The following is a 27103-nucleotide window of genomic DNA, read 5'->3' on the forward strand; positions in this document are numbered from 1 at the left end:
CTCAAGTGGGGAAGGGGCTGGATGCCTGCTTGTGATCCTGTCTAGCCCTGGTTTATGTGAATTTCAGTGTACAAATTCCAGTTTATTTACTAAACTTCTAAACAAAGTCAGTCCTTGATTTATTATATCACAGAGCTGAGTTTGCAAGCCACTGTATGCTAGTAGTATTGTCATGGGGGTTTCCGCATAAAGGAAATTTCCTTCCCAGTGTTGCTTCAAGATAAGTTGGATTCTCTATTATCAATACTGCTGTTAGAGCGGCTTCCGTTTTCCTGCTGTGCATGTTTTGCATGTTGTGCATTTCTCTTTACCCTTGGGAAACAAATGTTTTCACAAGCTGTAGGACGCTTGGAGCTCCACCCATATCCTCTAGTTTTAATTAATCTTCAAAATCTAAAACTGTGTTTTTGAAAGTACGAAGGACATCTGTCAAAACGATCACATGAGATTCATAGCGCTTCAGGGCCCATCACTGATGTTAAATCTCTGGTGTCATCACTCATGGATGCACCTGGCCCTTAGTGTGTAGATTTTCACACAGCAATGCACGTTAGAAGAGCCATAGTTGTGTTCTGTGCTTAGCCAGATTGTCAGAGCTGTAAGTACCACTTCTGTATGCATATGTATGTATGCTTCTTTCTCTGAAACACATAATCAAAATGCATTGGTTTTGATTCTGTGTGTGTTTTAACCTGAAACCCCAAAGCAGAAAAACACAGTTTATCAGTTTGAAAGGGTTGGTAAAAACGTTGCAAAAACCTGCAGTCATTGTGAAACACCATGTAGAAATAATCAGGAGAGGTTTTAACATGACCAACCCCAGTCACACAACTTTCAAAACAGGCTTGTTTTGCTTTCCCACGTTGTGGAAGCACAACAGGCGTTAAGCGATGCGGGGGTAAGAACGGCTGCTGCCTTCTCCCTTCTGGTGTTTCTATTGCTAATAATGTCGGCAGGGAATTAGAGAGCTGCGCTCCGCCTGTGCCAAGTGCGTGATAAAGAGTGGCCTTCCTGGGTGACTGGCCTATTAGGAGACTGAAAGAGCTGCTGTGCCTCTCTGGTGGCATTTTTCTGACATAAGTTGCTGGTTGTCCCCAAAAGCTGGCAGTGAGCAGGTGGGGGCTGGCTCTTGCACGGTGTGGCAGGGTTTTCCCATGGGGCTGGGATCTCACTGCTTTTGGCTGTTCTTGCTGTGAATCAGAGGAGAGGAGGGGAGAAGGGAAGAAAATGAAAAGCCATTAGTGGCTACAGCAGTGAAGTTGCTCAGACGTATGTGAAGAGCTGACAGTAGGCTCAGCATGTGGAGTTAGGGCTGAAACTATCACAGCTGTGGTCCCAGTAGAGATTTTCACACTATTTTTATCTGGCGGGGTGAACAGGGAGGGGGACGGCGCTGCAGAGGATGGGTGGGGATCAGGTGAGAGGGGTGAAAACGAGAGCGAGTGCAGGGCGGGTGAGGAGCCAGAAAAACCAACCAAGCCCTTCAACTTCTCACCATAAACAGGAAATTGAGGACCACAGAGAGCGAAACAGAGGAAACGGGAAGGCAGAAGGGGAGAGGCAGCAACTGCATTTGAACTAGACTAGAGAAAACACACATTACAGCACCAAGCATCAGCTACCAAAGAACTGAGGGCCTCTACCTAGACAGGGAGAGCCTGTAAGCTGTGTTCCCATCCTCTCCCTCACTGATAATTCAGTGCGCTTAGGGATGCTGAGGCAACACTGAGGAAAAGGAGTCACTGGGAACTTTCTCGGGATTTTTCCCCTGAATCCCCACTGCCTGAAGAGTGCACCTTCATGTCCTCTTTTAGGCCCAGTGATTGTGCTGGGGTGGGGAAGGCTTTCTGGGAGAGTGATCCCTCAGCCACCTCAAAACTGTCTGCAGGAGGGACCCGTCTTCCCCCTCCCGAAAGGGCTGCCTAGAGCTGGCTCATTTTTTGACTTCCTTTGAATTGCTTTCAACAACAGAAGATCTAAGCTGGTGTTAATTAGTACAACGGCACCAAAGTTTTCACAACCTGACTTGTCACGTCACTGTATTTCCCACGTTGTATCTTTAATCTGTTCAAAATTAGGCTCTGACCCTTCATCATCTTTTAGTAAACCATATGGGTGATGTTCTTCTCTCACCCATTACTTTTATCGTGATCCCAAACTGGGAGGATTGTTGATAACCATAACTTTTGACCAAAGATTTTTTAATGGATGTCTTCATGATGGTATTTGATAGCTTTTTTGTTTTACATAACATTTTCTCTGTCCAGCTCTATTTTTAGGATCCTGTACATCCGTATTTCTCTTCGGAATGAATGTAACCACAGGGACCTCTGGATGTTGTGCTTCTGTATAGAGACTACAGTAAATAAATAAATGAACTTGCTGAGCTGTTTTGGGGCTTGTTCAAGCTGGTGAAGGGAGGTGTCGTAATTTCTGTTGGAATTTTCTTTAAAAAGCACCAGCTATTGCAAGGTTTTTCTTCTGTGACTCATTTCAAAAAAATACTTCAACTAAAAGCATGGATTACTAGACAAGCAGATATGCAGATACAGCATTCCCAGGAACTTGCTATAAATAGTTCATAAAATACGTATTTAAGGTTAGTAGACACTATATTTAAATCATTACTTGGATAGACAACTATTTCCACTGGTCAGATGCTTTGGTTTTTTTCTTTGATCTAGGATTGAATAAGCTATGTTGTTACACCACTGGTACGAATTGCAACATGGGTAGGAGATGCTGCAGCTTTTGACTGGAAAGATAGTATTTATTTTTATAGTATTGTCTTGTTGGGGTAAGGTTTGGGCTTTCTAACGAACTGACCATTCTCCTGTTTGCACAATGCTTATACACGATGCACAGTGGAGCCCCGTGCTGCTGATGCTGTGATGTTCTGTCAGTAAAGGGCACGTGCAACACGCCGTGTTGGTGCGGTCTGGAGCAGAGCAGGGGGCTGAGGTTTGGGCAGCCAGGGGCGGGCACGCGTTGCTGCTTTTGAGAAACTGCAGTTGGCTTCTCTCCGTGCACTGGAAAGCAAGCCGCAGTTATTGCTAATTTCCTGTTCGTGTCCTATATCTTAGCAATCCTCTCCTTCATACAGAGTGAGGACAAACAAGAGTAATGCAAACTGTCAATTAATTGAAAGCTTATTGCTGTTTTATCACAACCCCCACCTTTTTCAGCTTTCCAAGCCCCATTTTCTTAATTTCACACCTTATAGGTAGGTAAAAGCTGTTACAAATGGGACAGTTTCATTGCATTAGCTTTGGTCACGTCCTACTACATGGGTAGCAAGAATAAATTCAGAAATATATGAGAGGAACTGAAATCTTTGGGTGTGGTTTATGTAATTGGGCAAACTGTCACTGAAGTGCTGGTCTGCTCTCCCACTCCTTATCAGATTCCTCCTCCTTGCCACCATTCTACTACATCATTTCTTTTCTTGCTGTCTTTTTTTCTTTTACTTGTTTCCCAACTTTCTGCCCTCTTCAGCATCAGCTTCTTTATCATTCCTTGTCACCAAGATCAGGCTTTTGCTGCTGTCCCCAAGGTCCTGCAGGTGTGGAGGCTGTAGCTGTTTATGAACGTGCTGGGATCATGTCCCCACCATGCTGTGCTGCCAGGAAGGGGGCAAATCCTTCTTTCTGAAGGACAGTATCCACTGAAACCCTGGGTAGTCAGATATAAACTGCGTTGATCTGCACCATCACTAACATTTTCTGTGTTTCAAACAACGTACTTGGAGTTTTCAGAGCTGCACATGTTACATTTTGGTTTAGGATTTACCAGTCTTCATGTCCTGTTTCTGTTTGTGACAACAACTTCAAGGAGACCGATGTGAGGCTTAGATGCTCAGCTGCTTGGAAAAGCAGAACACTTTCATTTGTATGTCTAATTACGGACTTTGGAGTCCAAGTTTGAGCACCTGTGTTTTGACAAATTTGGTCTGTAGTAGATCCCAGCTTAGTGAAATGAGTTTTTGCTAACAAGGAAGGGCTTCATCCAAAGCCCTTGGCCAAAGAATTTAACCACAAAGTTGTATAATATTTTCTGTCTGAGAGTTCTCAGCTTGGCAAATAGCTGTTTAGGAGTTTCTGAATTAATGTGGACTGTAGTGAGCCTGTGTATTAAGAGAGCTCTCATAGCCAATGTTTTCATGTATAAACAGTTGTGAAAGACTCTGGGAAAGGAAGGTGGAAAGAACCTATTTTTCTATGGCTTTAAATAAATGCAAGTTTTCCATAACTGTATGTTTGAAGTAAAGTTCATCTTGACATTGTGTAAATACAGTTACAGATGTTGAATTTGCAAATAAATATTGTAAAGAGAAGGGAAAAAAGTAAATGGGAAGCTTTGGTCTCTGTTCTCTTTTGTACCTATCTTAATCTAAAACAACTTCTTGTATTTCAGGGAATCTGCTGTGGATTTGTGTGTGGATTTGAGAGCAGATGTTGGCATGTTCTTCCAGTGGTGGAAGATAACTCTTGATCAAATTACTGGACAGTTTGATCAGCCCAAAGGGGCTTTTACAGTGTAGGTCTACAACAGACCTGTTTACACCTTGAGAAAGCTGCTTATCTGAGCAGCAAGTAAGCCTGCAATCTGTAGTTCAGTTTTATTCCATAGATAGTAACTCAGTAAAATTCCCACTGCCATTGGAAAATGTCATAAAATAGAAAGAAAGGTGGATTTTCAGTGAAAAGTCCCAATTTCTTCAATGATTGTGCTAAGAAGAGAAGCCATAGCTTACATTTAATATTAGACATGTTTGAACATCACATTTTCATGTAGGTACGTGAACTGTGACTTATTTTGAGTAACGTTGTGGTGTTTTCCTAACAGATGAACGTGAGGCAGTTCAGAAGAAGACTTTCACAAAGTGGGTTAATTCCCACTTGGCACGCGTATCATGCAGAATTACAGATTTGTACACTGACCTTCGTGATGGAAGGATGCTCATCAAACTTCTGGAAGTTCTTTCAGGAGAGAGACTTGTAAGTGTTTATTAATATTCCTTGTGGGATTTTTGTTTTGGTTTTGGGTGGGTTTTTTGGTGAATCTTTGGCTCGACTGAAGTACAGCAAAACTGAGTACTGAGGGTTCAGCACTACAAATGTCTTTTTATGTATTAAAGAAAAAAAAAAGTAGTCTATTGCTTCACCTGGATCCAGGTACTATTTAAATATCTTCTTAATGGTTTCAGTAGGAGTCAAAGGAGGTCTCCTCCAAGGGGTCCTTGCTGGTGAGATGCTGCGTGCTTCCAGCAGCATACTCCCTGCTCCTCCATCTGACAGGCGCAGAGCACTAAATGTTCTCCAGCCCCTTAGACCATCTCAGTAACAGCGAATTAGATGTGCTGAGGAACATTCCCGGGCACCGTGGCCAGGTGGCCTGTTTCTGTGCTAGTGAACACAGCTGCCGGATGGAGGTGGCTGTGTGCAGGCTGCCTGCCTGCCCAAGGCCTGGGACATCCATTCTCCCTTCCCTGGAGTGTGCTGGGGGGTCGTGGAGGATGGCTGGTTGGAGCGGGCCAAGTCCACCCTGGGAAGCATTGCAGCTGTTTTAGTCATGGTGTTAATTGCACCCCACTGCTCAGGAGTTCTCCTGGGTGTACTTAATTTTACTAGGATAGATAAGGCTTGGATTTTATTTGGTTAGAGGAATACCTAAAATGAATTTAAATAAATGGGGCTTGTTCTTTCTTTGGGTATGCTGAGAGAGCCCTCTCGATACCAGCCCAAGGGAGTAGCGAGTAAGAAAATCCCTGTAGTGAAAAATGCTGCTGCATGAGAGGAAAACTGGGTGTCAGGTAATGACTGGGTATCAGTTTTTCCTTCAGTTCCTTAAATGATGGCTATGCTCTTAACTACCTAATTTAAAGCAATCTTTTCAAAGAAATACGGGTCTTTAGCTAAGACCTAAGGCTACATGAGGTTGCGACTGTGTAATCGCTTGTCATCAAGCACTCCTATTAATGGAAGCTCCATGGCTTAAGGCTCTGTGTAATGAATTGAACATATGGCCCACAGTGTAGTGTCTGTACAGTAATGCAAGAAAGGGAGATTTTCAAATGCATCTGTGAGGGTAAGGAAACTCTGACGTGCATAGAAGTACCCTGTGTGGATGAAGGTATTGTGTGGATGGAGGTAACTCATCTCAATGTTTGTCAACTACAGTTTGCTCAAAATATGTTTCTCTCTATGCCAAATCTTTTGCTTCAATGAAGTATTAGGTTTGACATGTTCACTGCAGGTAGCAGATGTTATTCATACAGGAATAACTGAGACCAACATGCCCCATTATTTGAGGATTCAGACAACAACCACGCCACCTCCATTTAAATCTTCATATCTGCCTGCCAAGATTTGAGACTCAGTGTCAAATAGCAGTGTAGCTCAGAGCAGCCGTGTGACTCTTGCTGCATGATTCACTTACATTTTTCACTCCAGGTTTTGAAAAACGCAAACAGAGTTTACGCAGCTGTTCGGGTAGGGAGGGTGCAGGAGCCACCCGGTGAGACTGCTGGATCTGCACTTGCATCATCGTTTGCGTATCACTTTGGCAGCTGCCTGCACCACCGCAAATTCTTTTTGTAGCTTTGTTATCTCAGGATGGAGGACAGTAGTCTCTGTTTGAACAGTACATTCCACCACACCTTCCTGTGCAAACAAGAATACAGATAACACAATGCACTAAACCTTGAGACAATTACGCACACCAAAAATATTCCAGGAGGATCAGCACGTAGCATCCACTTGCTGATGTTCTCCAGCCTTTTGGAATTTATTTTAGGTGGTATTGGTTAGGTTCTGACATCTCCGTGACACCCAGGCAGAAATCTAAAGGCAGTATCTTATGCAGAAAGCTTAAAATCAAGACAAGAAACATCAAATGGTAAGAAAGCAATAAACAAATGCAGAAACTAGCCTGGATAATTATTTTAATATGGTGTGTTTACTGAAGTAGTAGAACAAACTGGAATTTTCTTCTCACTTCTGAAACTGGGATTCAGACTCTGGAGCTGGAGCCATATGCCTGTGGAGCAGAGCCTGGGATTTAGGATACTAATCAGGGAAGCAGGACTGCTGTTTGCCCTCTATAACACCTCCAGCCTCATTTCCACAAACCCTGCATTTTTCAAAAGCTGTTGTGATTTTTAATGATGAAAACCCAGAGTCCTTGAAGGTGTGTTGGAGAAACTCAAAATGAGAGCATCCGATAAGGGCAACAGCTACATCTTCCTGTCTTTGCTCAGCTTGATTCCTAATCCTAGTGTTTAGTCCAGACCTTACTGCATCAGGTCTTCTGGACAGCACAATATTTGGAAAGAAAGTGATAGCATGCAATAGTCTCACTGAGCAAAGCAGAAAAGAATCCAGCTGGTATGAAAAGACAGTTGTAATTTTGTTTGCACATACTGTTAACTAGCTTCTCCCGAACAGAAAAATAAAGCTGAGAATTGTTTTCAGCATAAAATTAAGCATTTAGCTCAGTTTCTTCCATAGCTATATAAAGGATTACTAAATTCCTTACAATTCCTGGATGCTCAAAGGTCAAACTGTTTAAGCAGATTCTCTGTAGTGAGTTCTGTCATGTTTTTCTGTTGGAAAAGGCAAGATTTTTGATGTAAAACATTTTCCTGATCATGTGCATGTGAGGACGCTGAGTTGAGGTAAATACAATAAAGGATGCATTCAGAGCGTGTGCTTTCCCTCTGGTTAATTTCTGGATCTGCGTTAGCCCACTGAAGGCAAAAGTTGCGTTCCACTATGTCTCATCTTGAGGCTGTGCAGGAGTGTGGCGAGCGCAGCCACACCTTGTACAAATTGGACTCAGACGCCTCTTCCTCTTTTTGTTGCAGAATGGTAGGTTAAACTGTATGGCCTGCCTGGGTGGAGGGACAGAAAAATTGAACCTTCTGTCTTCTCGGGGTGCCCAACATTTTTTTGGCTGGGCGGCACTGTTGTTCTCGTCCATGCAGAAATTTGAAGTGCCTTCTTGGACCGTTAATAAATCTGCCACTGCTGCTTAGAAAGGGCTGCAGTCGGTTGTTCCCATGTTTTGGGAACACCATCGTAAAAGCGAGCACACCTTGTGAAGCTGCTCTCGGGCTCTCAGGTGTGGCAATGGGCTGGACCGAGTCATGGGCCGGGCAGCTGTGGGCCGCAGCCTCGCCTCTGCCTTCCCCCACAGCTGGGCACTCCCTCTCCCCTCCTGGGAACAGCCATCCTACCTGTATTTTGCAAGATTAAATTAAACCTGTGGTCCAGCTTACCACGCTGGTGGGTGACTGATGGTACCAGCAAAAGGATGGATCCCGGATTGTCCCTGCTGATAGCGAGGGATCTCCATCTGGTTTCAGCCCACCACGTAACCTCACTCTTGCTCCCACTCACGCTATGGCTCGTCACCCTGTACTTGGCAGTATTTGGGGTGTATGGTATGTGTATAGGGTATACATGCCATTTGTGCCTCTTTGGAGGGACTTCTATATCCAAAAGCAGCAGCAGTTTCCTGGAAGTTTTTGCCCTTGCTGGGAGTTATGGGTTGACTTTCTCTGCGTTGTTACCCAGCCTCTGGAGGAGAACGGTGCTAACTGAAAGCTGAAGTGAAACTAATGACCTCAGGGGTTTACATGTCCTGAAGGGTATCTTTCCAGCAAGTGTTTCATCTTTGTGACACACCGTTATACAGGCTGCTGTTTCTAGGGACCATAGTATGGCTCCAGCTGAAACTCTTCCCCTTGAATGCAGTCTGAGGCAAGGATTTTGCCTGAGCTGTTTCCACAGCCAGTTATTATGTTTGCTGCAGAAAACAAGGAAATTATGTCAATTAATAGTCTGGCTGAGTACCTTTGGTGACATCTCAGTGAGCACTGAACAGGCTATTCAGCTGTAATCCTTATCTGCAGAACAAAGTTGCTTTAATTTTATTCAATTTTACAGTGGACTTCTACATGCTGTTAATATATTCATGGCTTTTTTCATTTGCACTGGGCCATTATAACATTTGTTATGTTGGTGTGGCTGATTTTTTTATTCATGTTTTTACTTTCTTTTCCTATGAAGAAATTGTTTGGAATAAGTCTCTTCTGTTATTTTCATAATACTTATCCTACTTCAACTGTCAAAAAAACCCCAATGACATTTCTTTCTCAAGGAGTTTTATTGAGTAGCTTATGGTCAAATCCAAGCTGCCTTTTTGGAGAGCATGTGTCTGTATTTACAGATACTCTCTGGAGCATTCATTACCAATTCCCTCTATTGCATGCATATGCCAGTTACCAGTTTGTTTCATATCTTTATCTTTGCAGAATCTTCTTTTTAAGTGTGGAGGAACTTGTACTGGAGAAAAAAAAGCATCTTGGGAAAATGTAACAGGTGTGGCATGAACTTAACAAAATAAATTGTCTTCCAGCTAGTAAATGAATATACTAGGCAGAAAAAATGAAGGAAGTAAGCAGGCAAAATACTTTGAAAGGCAAATGAAATTGGCGTCCAGTGTGTATGGCTGAGGCCTAGGATATAGGCATTTCTTCCATGAGTTTGACCCGTGCTGGCATTATCCTTGTGTAAATGTGCTGTAAGATGCAAGGAGCGGTTTTGTCCATTGAATTTGAAGAACAAATGCGTACGGTATTGCTGGCTGGGAGTGGCCAATGTGACTGACTCACCCGCCTGGACCAAGGAATTAAAAAGCACTTTTTGTTTTTTTTTCCTTCCGTCTACAGTAATATGCTTTTTTTCTCCCTTTCACCTTCTAGCCTAAACCAACTAAGGGAAGGATGCGCATCCATTGCCTGGAGAATGTTGATAAAGCCCTCCAGTTCCTGAAAGAGCAAAGAGTGCACCTAGAAAACATGGGATCTCATGACATTGTGGATGGGAATCACAGGCTGACACTTGGTCTTATTTGGACTATTATCCTGAGATTCCAGGTAAAGATGTACACGTACACAGATACACACACGTTTGAGTTTTCCATACTTGTTTGTAATACACTCCATTGTGCTTTTTAAGAGTGGAGTGCTCCCAGGCCCTCCAAGGTGATTGGAGTGAAAAGTGCTTAGCATCTGGCAGGATGTGCTCCAGACCTAAGGGGAGAGGATAAATTAGTCTTTGTGGTGCTGCTGATCTGTAGTGGCAGCCAATGGGAGTTTCCTTTGTGGAGAGTCATGTGGTTTTATTTTGAAATTACTAATAAATACGAAGCTTCAGTCATAGACCTATATGCCCTTGCAGACCTAGGAGGAAATGGTATCCTCAGCCGCTCTTCACCTCTGTGGTGATTATGATTAACATGGCTGACTTTGCACTGAAGCGGATTAAGGGTGCCCACAGGAATTGTTTTAGTGTCCCAGCTAAAGGCTGATATTTCTTGTTTTCCAGCAAGTTGCACATTGGTCTTTGCCCTCAGTTAAAAAAGGCTGGAAAGTCCTTTTGCAGAAAGGATAATAAATTTATATAATAAATATATCATTTATAAGAAATAACATAGTAATAAATATTCAATAAATTTAACAATCTCTTAATTTTGGTGTTGCTCAGTGTTTTCCTAATATGAAAGTGTCTGCCTAACTTTCAGTGACAGCAGAGGAACTTCACTGAAGCTATGATATTCTTTGTAAAAAGCAGTGAACTATATCCATAAAACGAGATATATTTGTCCACACGAAGTAAAAAGTGGTTTTCTCCCTGCCCCCCTCCCCTTTGTTTTTTTCTTTTTCCTCTTTTTAAAAACTGGATGATAGCCTAGAATCTGGAGTATAGAGCTGTGATGCTGCTAAGGGCAAATGCTATTTCCTCCAAGCTTGAAGTTCCAAAATTGTTTGCTTCTATGAAACTCCTCATTAGCTTTTGCCTGTGCATCCCCTGAGGAGGACCCCTACCTGCTGCACCCCCTTGACTCCTGTGTGTGCTCGGCATCCTGTAGGAGACAGGGTGAAACCATAATACTGTATAGGGCAAGGTTTGCCTTGACAGTTGGAAATAAATTTTCTTGTGGAGTTTAAACTGTTTTGTCAATGGACTAAACAAAGAGTAATCCTCCAGTAAAATAAGGGCAGATGAAGCTTTCATTTGACATGAATGCTCTTAAATGAGGAAAAGCATTCATCTACTTCCACCCTGCCTGTCATCATAGATCTCCTTTGTTACTTATATTCTGTTATAATTCCTTTCATCTTTTCAAAAAAGCCAAATACTATGTTTTCTCAGAGAAATATTTAAACTTTCTATGTTAATTTTAGATCCAAGATATCAGTGTTGAAACTGAGGACAACAAGGAGAAGAAATCTGCTAAAGATGCTTTGCTTTTGTGGTGCCAGATGAAGACAGCTGGGTGAGTGTGGATTAAGTGAATATCTCTAAAGCTCTTACAGCATTTTGAGTTTTCATTGAAATAATTTTAAATGGGCAACCACATATCTCTCCTTAAGTGGATTCAACCAAGAGAAGTGAATTGATGTTTACAAGTCAGAAAATTCTGAATTTATTATAATGATGCTGTGCGATAAACATACCAATCTGATAATCCGTGAATAGATAGTAATATGCTGACACTTTTTCACCCTGGTCTGAAGAAGTAATGGTGCTCCATATGTTTGCCACCAACTTTTCCCTCTTTTCAGATATATGGAAATATTTCTACAATGTCTTTCTCTGACAGTAACCTTCTTGCATAGTTAAATATCCCTGTGTAGAGATTCAATACGTTTCCCCCAGGAAACTTGGATGTCCCTCTGACGACTTGGGGCACTTCAGTTTTATAGTGGCACTTCATCTTCTTCTTCCAAGAACTCTTATGGAAGTGGTTTGTGAGTAGCCTGAAATTTTTGGAGACTTGCAAAATACCCAGATCACCGAACAAATTAGTTTTGCATTTATGTACCCATTGGGCACAAAGCTGGCTATCATACGTGCTTCGTTTAGAAGTCAGATGGTGACTAGGGTCAGTCCTTGAAGATGCCTTGGGACAGCAGACGATTTCATGGAAAACTTAATGTATCACCACTCCTGTGGCACCTGCAGCCATCAGAAAAGGTTTTACTCAGCTCTGTTCCTCCAGCTGTTCCTGCTCTTCTCTTGAACTTGGTATTTTGAGTACCTGAAAATAATTCTTTGCCAGCAGCTAAAGCAGGAGCAGGCTTTAGACTTGCAGGGATTTGAAACCTCACAGGCTGCAGGTTGGGCAGCAAGTTACAAAAAGTAACTTAAAGTGATTGCTGTGGGGTGTACAAGAGTAAATGAGATGCAGTTATCTCTAGTGTCAGTCTCTGATTAGAGAACAGTCATTCATGATGATAGATCGTCCGTCGTGGGATAGTAATATCCCACCCTTAGGTTTACAATAAATATGCCACTCTTGCAACCAGCTTTTAGTGACAGAATGTGCAGAGCTGCAGCAGGGATGCTATACTGATTATGCTCTCTTTGTTTTTTTTTTTTCTGCCAGTTACCCCAATGTCAACATTCACAACTTTACAACAAGCTGGAGGGACGGCATGGCTTTCAATGCACTAATACATAAGCACAGGTATGGGTTTTGAAAGCTTGGGCTGTTGCAGAGTGCAGTGGGTTTTGCAGTTACCTTGCAGCTTGATTTTAAAATCTGTGGAGAGGAGGAAGTTGAAGAATTGCTGAGAGTTTTACAGCAACTTGCCTTGCTTTAGAGCTTTACAACTCTTGCGGTCACTGTGAGCTCATCTGGGCAACAGCTTCTCACATCACAAGTCAAAACAGGTTGCGTTTGGTTTCAAGAGAATAAATTGTGCACATGATTGTTTTAGTTTGTGACTGACCAGGTTGGAAGAAAAGTTCTTGTACCTTATTGAGTAACTGATGGTCGGGTCTGGTTACCTAGAGTTCAGGGGTGGGAGGTGAGGACCACACACAACAGCAGCCTGAAGGAGAAAGAAATCTCAGCGCAGGGATGGCAAAATCTGGTGCTAGACTGCCATGGCTGGGGATGCTGCTCATCGGCAAGCTCAGGTGAAGTTACTGGGGCAGCTTGCATGCTTACATGGGCATGAGGAGGGACTGCGTGACCACAACTTTATTCCTTTCTTCTCCAGGGTCACCTTTACTGCTGTTAAGCTGTCCTCCATTTTTTCCCATTGGCTAGGTTCTGCCATGGCATGTGCTAGGCATTACTTCATTCCTTTAATATTGCTGTTGAAATGCACAGGGCTACTGGGCAAGCGAAACCATGGCAGCACGAGGGGCCAGGTTTTCTGAGGATTGCAGATTTCAGTTCATTTCTTATTTGAGGGTGGTTTCACTGTGCTTTGGGAAATCTAAAGAATTTTCCATCCTGTCTAGGCCTGATCTGATTGATTTTGACAAGCTGAAGAAATCAAATGCACACTACAATCTGCAGAATGCTTTTAACCTTGCAGAACAACACCTTGGTCTTACTAAGCTCCTGGACCCTGAGGGTAAGAATTCCTGCAGTTTCAGCACTTCACCACTCTTTGTGGGCTCTTTTCTCCCACCCCTCCTTGTCGCAGGGCACAGCTTTGTAAAAGCTTTTTGTGTTAAAGAGCAGCTGGATGCTGCTGACTCACCTGGTGATACAGCCAGAGAGGGAAGGAGAGAATGCGGGATGTCTCCTGCAGAGGACTGAGCAGCGGTAGCACAAGAGCCCTTAATCCTCTGTTTATTTTCCCCCATCTGACAAGATCACTGGACTGGCTATGTATACATAAAATTATTCCAGTTAGAGGCAACCTTCTGATCTGCTCTGAGAAACACTTTCTGTGAGCTGGAAGGTGAATGATGTGGATTTCAGCCAATAGTTAGCAACTTCTTTCGCAGACTGTCAGTGAGTTTTAGCCTGTGCTTTCATGAGAGTGTGTATGCTCATGCGTATTGGAAGGCACGCTCACAATCCTAGGACAAGAAACTTTCTTGTCACAGGGCAAATAGAGGCTATATGTTTGGGCGAGTTTCTTCTTGCTTATTTTCCAGTGCCTCAGAATTGCTTCAGGAAAGGAAAGAATTTGTTTTCCATCTGTATCTCTCAGAAGGTTTGCCTGGACAGACATACAATTAGGTTTGAATTCCTCTCTCCAAATACTGGTATAGCTTCGAAGTTCTCAAATAACAGTAGTTCTGTCAACTCACACAGACGCTAGAGAAGTTACTTGGCCACACAAGCTGTGGCAGTCTGGAGCCTGACTCCAGGACCCAAAGGCCCTTAGCCCACAGAGGAGTACTTTAACCACAGTCCTCACTAAGACAAAGAGATGAAGGAGCACTTAGTGACAGAGTTCAAAACTGTGCAACACCAAGTAACCCAGAACCAGTCCAAAACTGCTGAATTTATTTCCGATTAGGACAAATCTTAGGAGCTGAACTGCCACTGAATCTATCTCTCTGACTCTTAAATGCATCCTTGTTGCATTATTAGCTTTGTTGTTTTAACCTATGCACTCTCAGTATGCTAAGACAACTATTGTTTGGTTTGCAGATATCAGTGTTGATCATCCTGATGAAAAGTCAATCATCACCTATGTGGTGACATATTACCACTACTTCTCCAAGATGAAAGCTTTAGCTGTTGAAGGAAAACGTATCGGAAAGGTTTGCAAGTTCAAATTATAAATTGTTATAAAGCAGTTGAAATTTTTCTGAGGTTTTTTTTTTTTTTTTTCCTCTTGGGTGTTATTTTTTTAAGAGTCCACTGTATGGTAGTTTGTAGTTTTGCTTTTGAACGTGTTTTGAATGTTAAGTATTCCCATATGACTGTGAGGAGTAGTTAATTTCCGGGTGCCTCGTATCAGAAAACATTTGGCCGCTGTTTTATTTTCCCTTGTTAATTTTGCATCATTGCTGCTTTTCCTTTCTCATTAACTGCTCCTCCCCCTCTGGGTCCTCTGTCTCTTCTGGAGCCCAGAAAAGTCCCTCATTTAAAAAATGTGCAGTCATTCGCTGCCCTTTGGCAAAGTTGTCCCCGTTTTTACAGCTGGCAGACTGAACATGAATCATTTTGTAAGCCTCAGCTCTGTCCCTCTATTGCCGTGGGATCATGGGAATTCACTGCTGAAAAATGCAAAGCCCTCATTCCTCAGGGATCCCAGCCCCTGTGGCACTCAGGAGTGAGTGGTCCGATTCATAAGTCAAGTCTCCCAACAGTTTCTTTTATGTAGCTGGTTGGATTTAAATGACTGAAGAACACTGCCCTTGTTATTCATGTTATGTTGTGCTGCTTGTTGCAGGTGCTTGACAATGCCATTGAAACGGAGAAAATGATTGAAAAATACGAATCGCTGGCTTCCGACCTTCTTGAGTGGATTGAGCAAACCATTATCATCCTCAACAATCGCAAATTTGCCAACTCGCTAGTTGGTGTGCAACAGCAGCTGCAGGCATTCAACACTTACCGCACAGTAGAGAAACCACCCAAGTAATTTTAATCTTAGCTTAAAACAACAGTGGTCTTGTTTTCTTTAGTCAATCATTGATTTTTTTGAAAACAAACACATCCAAGTAATTTTAATCTTGGCTTAAGAATTTATTTTTCTGAAGAAACCCAGATATCATGTTTCTAATTGGCACTCATCATTACGCAGGGCCTGTTTGCTTTATGCTATTCAATGTGCAGATAATAAAAACAAGAATAAAAAGTGTGTTGCCTGCAGGATCTCAGTGTCCTGGATGCTGTCACTTCACTCAGACGCCTGCCTTATGAGTGGTAATAGCATACCATGTTAGTATAGTAGTATCACCAGTCATGCTTGCTAGCAGTGTATAAAACCAGTACACTGCTATTAAAAGAATCTTACTGCTTATCCAAAATCAAGAGGAAATATGTCTGGTTTAGCAAAACATAGCTGTGCTTACTAAAACTGATATAACCAAAACTGTGCAACTTATTTCTGGAAAGTTTCTTTTAGCATTATGATACTGGATCTGTTTATTATTTTTGTCCAATATAAGTTCTAATGGATAATAATCACAATCCAAAACATTACAGAGTATCCAGACATCTTCTAAAATTGCAGTCTATTCCCTAGCACCTATGGAGTTTGTTTATTTCCCAGGCATACAACGCAGGGAAAACAGTGGGAAGAGTTTTATTGACTGCAGCGTGCTTTAAAAAAACCTTCAATTTCTTGAGTTGATAGAGTAAACTAGGGCAATGCACGTAGTAGAATAAAAAAAATGCAGTATTCTGTCCCCCAAGGGGGTTTAGATTTAAACACACAGACAACTGACTTCTGTGAAGTTTCTTTTGCTGTTTGGCCCAACTGGTTCCAGGGGATGTGTGGGCTATTTCAATTGCTTCCAGCTTCCACACAAGATGAAGGTGTTTATCTGAATGCTCCATTCATAATGTCAACATTTTAAGGAAGTGCTTTATAATACCTTAGTAGCAATGAAAGCTTTATTGTAACTCAGTGGTTTTGCAAAATTTTGTTTAGATTTACAGAAAAAGGAAACCTAGAAGTGCTGCTTTTTACCATCCAAAGCAAAATGAGAGCCAACAATCAGAAAGTATACATGCCCAGGGAGGGAAAACTCATCTCTGACATTAACAAGGTAAACTAAGCCAGCTCCTCCTGTGCAACTCAGGATTTTGTTGTTGTCTTTCAGTCTCTTTCTCAGTATACTTGAGAAGAAACACATTTGCTATCTCCAGCCTTGATGTGGGGGAACACAAGGGATGGGAGAGGTGGGGTGACATTTTCTAATAGCTCAGACTCACTAATCTGAACTGAGTCCCTGGGTATCCTCAGCATCTGTAAGAGCTTCCACACTAGAAAAATACTCAGTCACTCTGTGCAGTTGGTGATGGATCTAGTAGCCCTGCCTTGATCCTCTGGGGTCCTGGCTATTAGAGTTAATTGACAGAAAGTAGTAACATTATGTAGATATTGCAACCCTCCCCATTTGCCCCACTGCCCGCAGTGTGGGAGAGTGAACAAGAGCCATGACCAATGCTGTGGATTCCCTCTCAGGGTTTATGCAGCTATTTTTTATGCTGGTGCAGCTGGCAGAACAGCAGCAGAGCTGACAAGCTCTCTCAAGGATAACAAACAACGTAAAAGTGTGAGCTTTCCTCGTTTGTGTTTGATCATGCTTGGCATTCCCAGAGCAGCTGTTGTGGGTGTCTGCGGCCTCGGTCTGCATCCTAGAGAGCAGTAAACTGCAGGGCTCTCCTTTTCGCATTAAGCCCCATGCCTGTGAATGCCTAAAATACTTGGGTTTCAGGCAGTTTCACATCTGTTAGGATTTAGAAGAACCTAGGGTAGTTTGTGTTTAATTGTGGGTATTTTTATTGCTTGTAAGAAGATCTGAAAGGTGATTAGCTGGCTTTCAACATGCTTCCAAGACTTTTTATTTTTGTAATATTCATGTCATGCATGTGAATAACTTTTGGCTTTGGGGAAAAAAGGACTTGTGTGCACCAGAAGTAACTGAATTCTGGAGTTATTTTCTTTTCCAAAGTGGATGTAATAAAGAACCATTGTATGTTGATTTTAGAGGTGAGAGGGCATGAATCTCTAATTCTCATTTCCTAAAGGAGGAGGATAGAATCTGCTTGTTTGGGAGTAGCACTCAGAATGTTTTTTTTTTTTTGGTTTGTTTTTGGTTTGTTTTTGGTTTTGTTTTTTTTAACAAGTACTCTCTTACACATTCAAGCCAGGTGGTTTGCTTGGGCTTTGTTGGAGGCAAAAACCAAATGAACTCAAGAAAATGTATCTGAGAGAAACAACTCGTGTACTCCTTGGTCAGAAAAATAAATGAATGAATTGAGAACAAATTTTAAGTCATGCGCTTAAGTTAGCAAACAAGGTGTAAGGCCAGCCAATGCAAACCAGATTTATTGGCATATAAATAAAAAAGCCAGTTTTGTGAAACTTGGCTGTAGTGACTTCAGTCCTGATTTCATGTAAAGAAGATGTGATTTATCATAATCCTACAAGAATGTGTGTTTAGAAGACGCATGTTTTTTCTCCACATCTTCAGGCTTGGGAAAGACTGGAAAAAGCTGAACATGAAAGAGAACTGGCACTGCGAAATGAGCTCATCAGACAAGAGAAACTGGAACAACTTGCACGCAGATTTGATCGCAAGGCAGCTATGAGAGAGACTTGGCTGAGTGAAAATCAACGTCTCGTTTCTCAGGTGCTGCTTTCAGAGATTGTCTGTGTGACTAAAATGATTCCCATGAGTAATTAAAGGATACAGTTCTTGCAAAGAGAACACTTCCTCCCCTATGCCTCATATTTTACTGAATTATGTATATTTATATTTATTGTATGTATGTGCAAATGTATATTTAGTATGTGTGTGTATGTACTGTATGTCCTATCTTTAATGCATTTGGGATATTCCTTCCTTGAATCTACCAGTCTGTACTCAGGAGATATTGATGTGGAAATATCTATGCACAGTCAAGATTTTCTTTATCTGAATATTTCGGTCAATTCAATGGAATTAGCCCAGGAAGTAATTGTATTTTTTAATATTAGAGATGACTTAAAAAATATCCAAAGCCCCAGCCTAATCCTGATGGCCACCATGATTCTTGCCCCAAAGGCAGTAAATGATATCTCTGATTTTATCAGTGGTTCTCTGGTTATCAGAGGTATCTCTGATTTTATTAAAGAATACTTTTCAGAGCATTTTGAGATCCTAGATTTGCTAGCAAGTGTATTCTGCACAATCAGAAATCATGTTATGAGCAGTAGGGCTTTTCTCCTCAGCAGGCATGGCTGAAGAATCATCTTTGTCTTTACAGGATAATTTTGGCTTTGACCTTCCAGCAGTAGAAGCTGCAACAAAGAAGCACGAGGCCATTGAAACAGACATTGCAGCATATGAAGAACGAGTCCAGGCTGTGGTTGCGGTTGCAAAGGAGCTTGAGACTGAAAATTACCATGATATCAAACGCATTACTGCAAGAAAGGACAATGTTATACGCCTATGGGAGTATCTCCTGGAGTTGCTCAGGGCACGGAGACAGCGGCTAGAGATGAATCTTGGTCTGCAAAAGATTTTCCAGGAAATGCTGTACATTATGGACTGGATGGATGAGATGAAGGTAGGTGTTTAGCCATTTAAGAATGTAGCCCAAATATTCTGGAGAGGTGTAGATGTCCTTTTCTGTAAATTTTTAACATTCATTTTGCCCCTCTGGCTTAATAGACAAATGCAGAAGATCCACATTCAAGAGCAGTGAACAAATTCCTTATACCTTATGATGATTTAAAAAAAATAAAGATTAAAAACAAGTAAGGAGAAAAAACAAGGTCGCTCCTATAAAAAGCTACTTTTCAGCTTCGTGCCTCTGTCATAAAGGCCAGAGGCTTTGGTCACAGTGCTTGGGTAAGGATGACGATTTTGGTGAAAGGGACTTAAATAATCTCTCTTCATCACAATTTACATGGGGAACAAGTCACCTCTTCACCTCTGTGTTTTAAAAAGCATGAATTTCTTCCTGTCTGTTCTCCTGGGATCTGGGAAAGGAGAGGACCATGACTTTATTCTCGTCCATCAGCCAGCAGAACTTGGAAGCTGTTGGAGGAAAGATAGATGTGTGTAGCTCAGTGGCAGCTCACAGCACCTGGACTGAGTGCTTTTCATTGGTCCTGCTGAGCTAACTTAGCTTCTCATCATCCTAGACTTCAAACTACATTAAAGAGCAGTCAAGTTCTTCATGGTTGCCAGTGATTTTAAAAATATTGGCTCAAATTCTTACCAGCCATGTCTCCATACGTTTGAAATAGCTCTCCTTACAGCCCTGGAGTTTTTCTGGACTTAAATCAATGTAACACCAGAGAACAGCGTAATGCCTGGAGTCACTGAGAAACAAACATCTTGTGGCCTTCAGCCCATTTTACTTGTCTTTTACATTTTGATAGGTGCTTCTGCTGTCGCAAGACTATGGCAAACATTTGTTAGGAGTTGAAGACCTGTTGCAGAAACATGCTCTTGTGGAAGCTGACATTGCTATTCAGGCTGAGAGAGTGAGAGGGGTCAATGCATCTGCTCAGAAGTTTGCCACTGATGGAGAAGGTAACTAGCAGCCAATGTGTCCTTCTTTGTATTAATTATGTATGAGGTTATCTATAAGCCTCATTAGTTCTGCAAGGCACGTTAGGTTAAATTCAGCACCAGAATAAGAGAATCCAGCTTCGTTTGTTCCTTCTTTACTGACTGTGTCAATGATTAATTTGTCCAGGTATCTGCTCAAGAATTAATTGTGGCATAGTGTTTTGCATGGGATGTCACACTTCTGACCAGCAGCTGCTGTATCTTTGTAATAGTCACCATTAGTTCCCCATTCTGTGTTTCTAATGCCAACAATACAAATTATTGGACCCAGTCTGATATTGTCCCAATTTATGCTAAATAAAAGCAATTCCACTAAACCAGTGTCATTAACTAGAGTAATTGATGTTGATGTTGTACAGTTTTGTGTATGAAGCTGGTATAAATCTGGAGTAGTGAATTTTGTTTCACTGAAAACAGTCATGAATATCTTCCCTTTCGGGTTTTTGTCTTTATGCAAAGAACAGTATTTTCTGATCTGTGTTATTGTATGGTGGAGCTTTGATAGCTCACACTCACTTTCAGGAGACTAACTATGAATTCTTTTACATAAACTTTGTAGATGGAACGAACAGGAATTAAGACCCCTGTGTATGCCCCAGCGGTAGAGATGAAAATGAATCAGTCCGAGTTGTAATGTACATTCTCTTATCTGAACAGGTTACAAACCATGTGACCCGCAGGTTATCAGGGACCGTGTCGCTCACATGGAGTTCTGTTACCAAGAGCTGTGCCAGCTCGCAGCCGAGCGCCGGGCCCGCTTGGAGGAGTCTCGGCGCCTCTGGAAATTCTTCTGGGAAATGGCTGAGGAAGAGGGTTGGATCAGGGAGAAGGAACAGATCCTGTCATCTGATGACTATGGGAAGGACCTAACCAGTGTTGTCCGTCTCTTGAGTAAACATAAGGCGTTTGAAGACGAAATGAGTGGTCGTAGTGGCCACTTTCAGCAGGCGATAAAAGAAGGTGAAGACATGATTGCGGAGGAGCATTTTGGGTCTGAGAAAATCAGAGAAAGAATTAAGGATATCCGGGAGCAGTGGGCTAACTTGGAACAGTTATCTGCCATTAGGAAGAAGCGCCTGGAGGAAGCCTCTCTCCTTCACCAGTTCCAGGCTGATGCTGATGACATTGATGCATGGATGTTGGACATCCTCAAAATTGTCTCCAGCAATGATGTTGGCCACGATGAATATTCTACTCAGTCCTTGGTCAAGAAACACAAAGATGTGGCTGAAGAGATTGCAAGCTACCGGCCAACCATTGACTCACTTCACGAACAAGCAAAGGCCCTACCACAGGAACACGCTGGATCTCCAGACGTTCAAGGCAGATTGTCCGGAATAGAGGAAAGATACAAAGAGGTTGCTGAGCTGACTCGGCTGCGTAAACAGGCTTTGCAGGATACCCTTGCTCTTTATAAGATGTTCAGTGAGGCAGATGCTTGTGAGCTTTGGATTGATGAAAAGGAGAAGTGGCTGAATAATATGCAGATTCCAGAGAAGCTGGAGGACCTGGAAGTGATCCAGCACAGGTGAGAATGGCTTTACCAGGAAGTTTGGGGAATATTGGGTGGAAGTTTTTTTTACACCGGCTACCTTTGTCAGCTTGCCGGTGGCTCAGATTCTCTAATGCCTGTGTGATCTTTTTTTGTTTGTTCCCTCCCTCCCCCCAGATTTGAAAGCTTAGAACCAGAAATGAACAATCAGGCATCCCGTGTTGCAGTAGTGAACCAAATTGCTAGACAGCTAATGCACAGCGGCCATCCAAGTGAGAAGGAGATAAAAGCACAGCAAGATAAACTCAACACAAGGTAAGTGAAGGCCTCATGCTCATGAACATGACACTGGCTGAAACAAGTACAGTGGGGTCATTTGCGTTTCTTAGATGTGTTTTTTAAGATATTCTGATACCGTTACCTGAAGTATCTTCAAGGTAGGCCTTTAAAGCTTCAGAAGGAAAAAGAGCTGTGTCTTTCAAATAGTTGGTTAACAGATGGAGTTTTGCTATTGGCTTCAATCAGGTCCTCCTGAGTGTATCAATACCTTGATTTGAGAGCTGGAAATTTAATGATAAAAAAGAAACCAATATAACTTTATGTAAACTCACTCATTTTTTGGCTTCAAAATAAACCAAGAGAGTACATTTAGTGTGAAAATTAGATGTAACTAGCAATTTTTCATGTGAGGAAATATTATATTTTTAAGGACTCAGTGTTACTGGTACTTGTCATATTATAATATACGCCATAGCTTGGTTAATGGTTGTTTTGCTAAAACTATTGATGATGTGGGAAGGACTGAAAAAAACATGAATAGTTAGGTTATTTCATGGCTTACCAAGGTAATATGAGCAACTGCTCACTCAGCAATGTTGCCATATCCTTTTCACTTATTATACTCAAATCTCAATTTCTCTGCTTTTCTCTCCTCACAAATTTCAGATGGAGCCAGTTCAGAGAACTGGTGGATAGGAAGAAGGATGCTCTGCTCTCTGCCCTGAGTATCCAGAACTACCATCTTGAGTGTAATGAAACCAAATCCTGGATCAGGGAAAAGACCAAAGTGATCGAATCCACACAAGATCTGGGTAATGATCTAGCTGGAGTGATGGCCCTGCAGAGGAAGCTGACTGGCATGGAACGTGACCTGGTAGCCATTGAAGCCAAGCTAAGTGACCTGCAAAAAGAGGCAGAAAAGTTGGAATCAGAGCATCCTGACCAGGCACAGGCTATCCTTTCACGGCTCGCAGAAATCAACGATGTGTGGGAAGAAATGAAGACCACCCTCAAGAACCGGGAAGAATCCCTTGGGGAGGCAAGCAAACTGCAGCAGTTCCTGAGAGACCTGGATGACTTCCAGTCTTGGCTATCCAGAACGCAGACTGCAATTGCATCCGAAGATATGCCAAACACGCTGACAGAGGCTGAGAAGCTGCTCACTCAACATGAGAATATTAAGAATGAAATCAACAATTATGAGGAAGATTATCAGAAAATGAGGGATATGGGTGAGATGGTGACACAAGGGCAAACTGATGCTCAGTACATGTTCTTACGGCAGCGCCTACAAGCTTTGGATACTGGATGGAATGAGCTTCACAAAATGTGGGAAAACAGGCAAAATCTCCTTTCCCAGTCTCATGCCTACCAGCTATTCCTCAGAGATACCAAGCAGGCAGAAGCATTTCTTAATAACCAGGCAAGTGGTCAAGATATACCTTATTTCATTTCTACAGGTTGGCACCATATACTGCAGGCAATTAACAAACAAGATCATTTGGTAGGAGAGCTACCAACAGATAAATTGACCTTTTTTTAACTATAATTTGCTTTTTGTATTTTGCTTCTAACTGTTCGTGGGAGGCGTTTCTTTTCATATGTGGTGAATCTGTTGTTGGAGCAGACAGCATAGCCTGAGTGTAATACTTTTATCTCTCTGATTTATGCTTTAATCACAGGAGTATGTTTTGGCGCACACAGAAATGCCCACTACCTTGGAAGGAGCAGAAGCTGCTATTAAAAAACAGGAGGATTTCATGACCACGATGGATGCCAATGAAGAAAAGATCAATGCAGTTGTAGAGACTGGCAGGAGGCTAGTTAGTGATGGGAACATTAACTCTGATAAAATCCAGGAGAAAGTGGACTCTATTGATGACAGGTAAGGTCAGAATGATGGCGGAATGTAGCTGTTCATACTTTAATTCTGTTCTCTGAGAGATGACCTTTTACCAGAATCCGAAGGCAAAGTAACATGTTAGAAAATGTCTGTTGCAGAATGTTTTCTTTGTCCTGTGGAAAAATAAGAACTGTAATGTTTAAAAAATGTGCCAGGCTAATCTTAATTACATATTACCTCTCCCATTTTCTAGAGACTTACTAGGTAATGAGCTCACTACCCAGAATTTGGCTATATGAGTATTGCTGTATAATTCTTGGAGTATTAACAGACTTTATATTATGGTGGGAGCTGTAGCAGTTGGCTATACCTGGTTCCACAAGTCTTACTTTCCTCTGCTACCTCCTAGCTGATTTAATGATAATAATGTATTCCTGTCCTTCCTCTGAGGAAGGAATGTGGCTCTTCAAGAGGGTAATTAGCATTGTATCTACCCCACCCGCTTGGTTTTGATCGCCTTTTCCAACTTGTCTGGCCCTTCTGAAATCAGATTAGGAAGCATTGGTACAAGGGTGTCTTTCATCCTAAAACAAGTCTTTTGCTTTGTCTCTTTAGCTGTGACATGGATGCTATAGAACATTAAGAGCTTCTTTTTCTTAGAAAACTAAATGTTCAGTTTTGATGGCTATGATTCATGCTTCTTTCTGCTTTTGGTTTGTATAGTAGTGGAATCTTTCAAGGCACTTTTCAATCATGAGTATCAGAACACAGCAGTAAGCTCATACAGAATTTTTATGTCAAATGTTACTGATGACCCTTCTGTCAGATTTGCATCCTCCCACAGCCAGTAAGCTCGGAGTTATCCAGATGCCTTTACCTCCAAGGAGAAACTGAACTGAAGAAGTTCAGAAAATGTTGCGCCTTTCCTGTTTTGGCAAACAGGTCCTGCTGTGTATGCATCCACTTTAGCTGTGGCTCAATGGCTTCAAGAAGGGCGAATATTCCTGTTCCTAGAGCTTGCTGAGGGCCTCTGAGCCCTGTGACAACCTAACTCTGAGGATACCTTACGTTTGCATTCTCTCTCTAACCAGCTTGACTCTCTTTAGATCCCAGTTAGAATGTGCGAAGGCCAGGAAGAGGATATCATATGAAAGCCATCAAGGTGAAAGCTAGGAAATGGACTTTCCTTGTTTACTCTCTCTGACTTGCAATGTCTTCAGCTGTAAGTTTTCCCATCCACTTGCAAAAGCAGGAGGACTTGATCCTGGCCTTCTGGTCAGTTGTCGTCTTTATTAAAATATTAAAAGATAGCATCCAAGGATATAATAGCAAATGGTCAGCTGCTTCTTGCAGCCCTTTCTGAGGCAGCTGGAGTGGGAGACAGCTTCAGCCTCTGTCCTGTGTGCTCTGTAGAGAGGTTCCTGCTGCCCCGGCTGTGGTGCTCTGGTCACCGTTCCCCCTCAGTGCAGCTACTCCTCTGTGTCCCCATTGTCCTGTGGCACCCCAGCTGGCCACCTGGGCTGTCCTGCCTGTGGGATGTGTGCTGGAATTCCTCCTCTGAATGGCAGGCAAGTCCTAGAGACTGTATTTTTTTAAGCCCACTTTTTTCCAACGCGTTTCCTCAATTCCAAAGCTATTTATGCAGAGCACTGCAAAAACCATCCGGTGCGCTGCTATTCAGGAAATCCGTGTGATTGCTCTCTGAGTCTGTAAGGCTGATAAGCCTCAAGAACAAAGCCTTAGGGCTGGGTGTAGTGGGAGTGGTAGCAAAGGAAGCTTCTTTGGTTTTACAAAAAATTGCTCTCCCAACCGAGCTCCACCTGGATGTATAACAAAGGACCAAAACAAACAAGTACAAATATGTGCAGTGGCTCCATACTTCCCATATGGAGCTCTTTGTAGTTTTTAGTATTGTTAATAGTGTTTTTTACAGTCATGCTTTCAAGCTGTTCCAGAGGAGACCCTGCTGTCCATTGGTACAGCAGACAGACCCTGCCCTAAAATGGTTACCATCTAAATAGACATGGTAGGCATCAGGCTAAGGAAGGAGAGGAGAGCACAGAAGCAGAGTGGAGCTCTGCAACAGGAGATAAACACTTCAGCACAATCTTTTAGTGCAGTTCTCAGGGAAGACTAAATGGGATTAAAGAAATGGAGAAAGGGTAAGGGAAGGAGAAGACGGATTTGAATAAAACTATCACTAGCTAGATTTTCCAGCTAGGAAAGAAGCTGTTCTCCCCAGTGCAGTTGTCCCTGCTTTGATGACTTCTGCTGCTGTTTCTGCCAGCCAGAGGGGAAGTGTTTTCTCCTCCATTTTCTCTTGGAAGAGTGTAAGGGGACTGCCCTAGTCTGTGTGCCTACACATGGCCTCTTTGATTCTGCAAATGAGTTTTTAGTTTAAAGACAGTGGCAGATCTGAGATTGTGATCTGGGTCTGGTTTTCATCAACTTTGTATTTGTGCACCTTGCTGCTCAACAGAGAACAGAAGTAATTTTTGTTCTTGCCCATTCAGAAAGGAGAGTGCCTCTTGTTTGCTGGAACAACTAAAGAAGCTAAAAATGCCTTGCATGTTATCTCTGTATTCTTAGCAGGCAGTTGCATTTGCGCTACGTGTAATATCTATTATTCCTGCACAGGCTTTGAAACCCACAGGCTTACAGTTAAACCACAAGTGATTTTGTCAGTTTTCAGCATTGTTAGCATTCTCAGGGGCCTCTGGGGAGACAGCATGGGAACAGTGTGGCAAATTTTGGTGCTCTGCTCTTGGATTAATTAGAGTCAGACACCTCCTTGTGCTGAACAGATCCTACTTTCCTGTTTTAGATTCTTCATAAAGTTCCCACAGAAGGAAGATGCCCCCATGTTTTAACTGACTACAGTATGTTCCCTATCCCCTCTTTTACCATGCAGGTCTGGCTTAGCTTGGACATTTGAATCTGAGGTTGCCTCTTCAGTATATGCATAGGGAAGCCCATTTTTAATGCAGCCCTAGACACTGCTATGGTGTAAGTCGTATATGTGATTATTTATGGGAACAGGCAGATGAATTCAAAGTAATTCTAAATAATTAGTCTGCAGAGCAAGCTCTTTAATGCAAATGTGTGATCTTCTTCCACAAACTGTTTTAGCAAATTAGTAAGAAGCAGTCATTGACAACCTTAAGTGTGACAGGGTCTGAGTTTCTGGCACTTCTCTGCCATGTGCATCTCAGAAGAGCAGGATTTTAATAGTTATGATTGCAATCAGCAGTTGAACAGTAAGCTTTGCACTTTTCTCCACCCTCCAGTGATGGCCAAGTGCTTGTAGCCTTCAGCAGAGCTGCAGTCCAGCCTGTCCGCTGCCCTGACATGCCTGGTTGGCTCAGCTGGGGCCTCTGCACTCGCGGCAAGGGAAGCAGGATGAGCCTCCTTAGCACCACACTT

The 27103-nt window shown here is 42.3% G+C and overlaps 1 protein-coding gene across 4 annotated transcripts in view; it reads left to right on the forward strand.

Annotated features, from left to right (window-relative positions):
* SPTBN1 (spectrin beta, non-erythrocytic 1) overlaps window positions 1-27103 on the forward strand; it is a 136677-nt gene that overhangs the window by 77000 nt on the left and 32574 nt on the right. For all 4 annotated transcript variants that reach the window (XM_075035342.1, XM_075035344.1, XM_075035345.1 and 1 more), the window contains 15 exons: window positions 4846-4997; window positions 9767-9940; window positions 11252-11343; window positions 12457-12537; window positions 13323-13438; window positions 14473-14585; window positions 15221-15408; window positions 16427-16544; window positions 17976-18134; window positions 18751-19053; window positions 19874-20027; window positions 20724-21594; window positions 21736-21873; window positions 22504-23260; window positions 23520-23722. In XM_075035342.1, the coding sequence (XP_074891443.1) occupies window positions 4846-4997; window positions 9767-9940; window positions 11252-11343; window positions 12457-12537; window positions 13323-13438; window positions 14473-14585; window positions 15221-15408; window positions 16427-16544; window positions 17976-18134; window positions 18751-19053; window positions 19874-20027; window positions 20724-21594; window positions 21736-21873; window positions 22504-23260; window positions 23520-23722 (3619 nt within the window). The remainder of the gene's footprint in view (window positions 1-4845; window positions 4998-9766; window positions 9941-11251; window positions 11344-12456; window positions 12538-13322; window positions 13439-14472; window positions 14586-15220; window positions 15409-16426; window positions 16545-17975; window positions 18135-18750; window positions 19054-19873; window positions 20028-20723; window positions 21595-21735; window positions 21874-22503; window positions 23261-23519; window positions 23723-27103) is intronic.

This window comes from Buteo buteo, chromosome 9, assembly GCF_964188355.1.
Source record: "Buteo buteo chromosome 9, bButBut1.hap1.1, whole genome shotgun sequence".
Classification (NCBI taxonomy): Eukaryota; Metazoa; Chordata; class Aves; order Accipitriformes; family Accipitridae; genus Buteo; species Buteo buteo.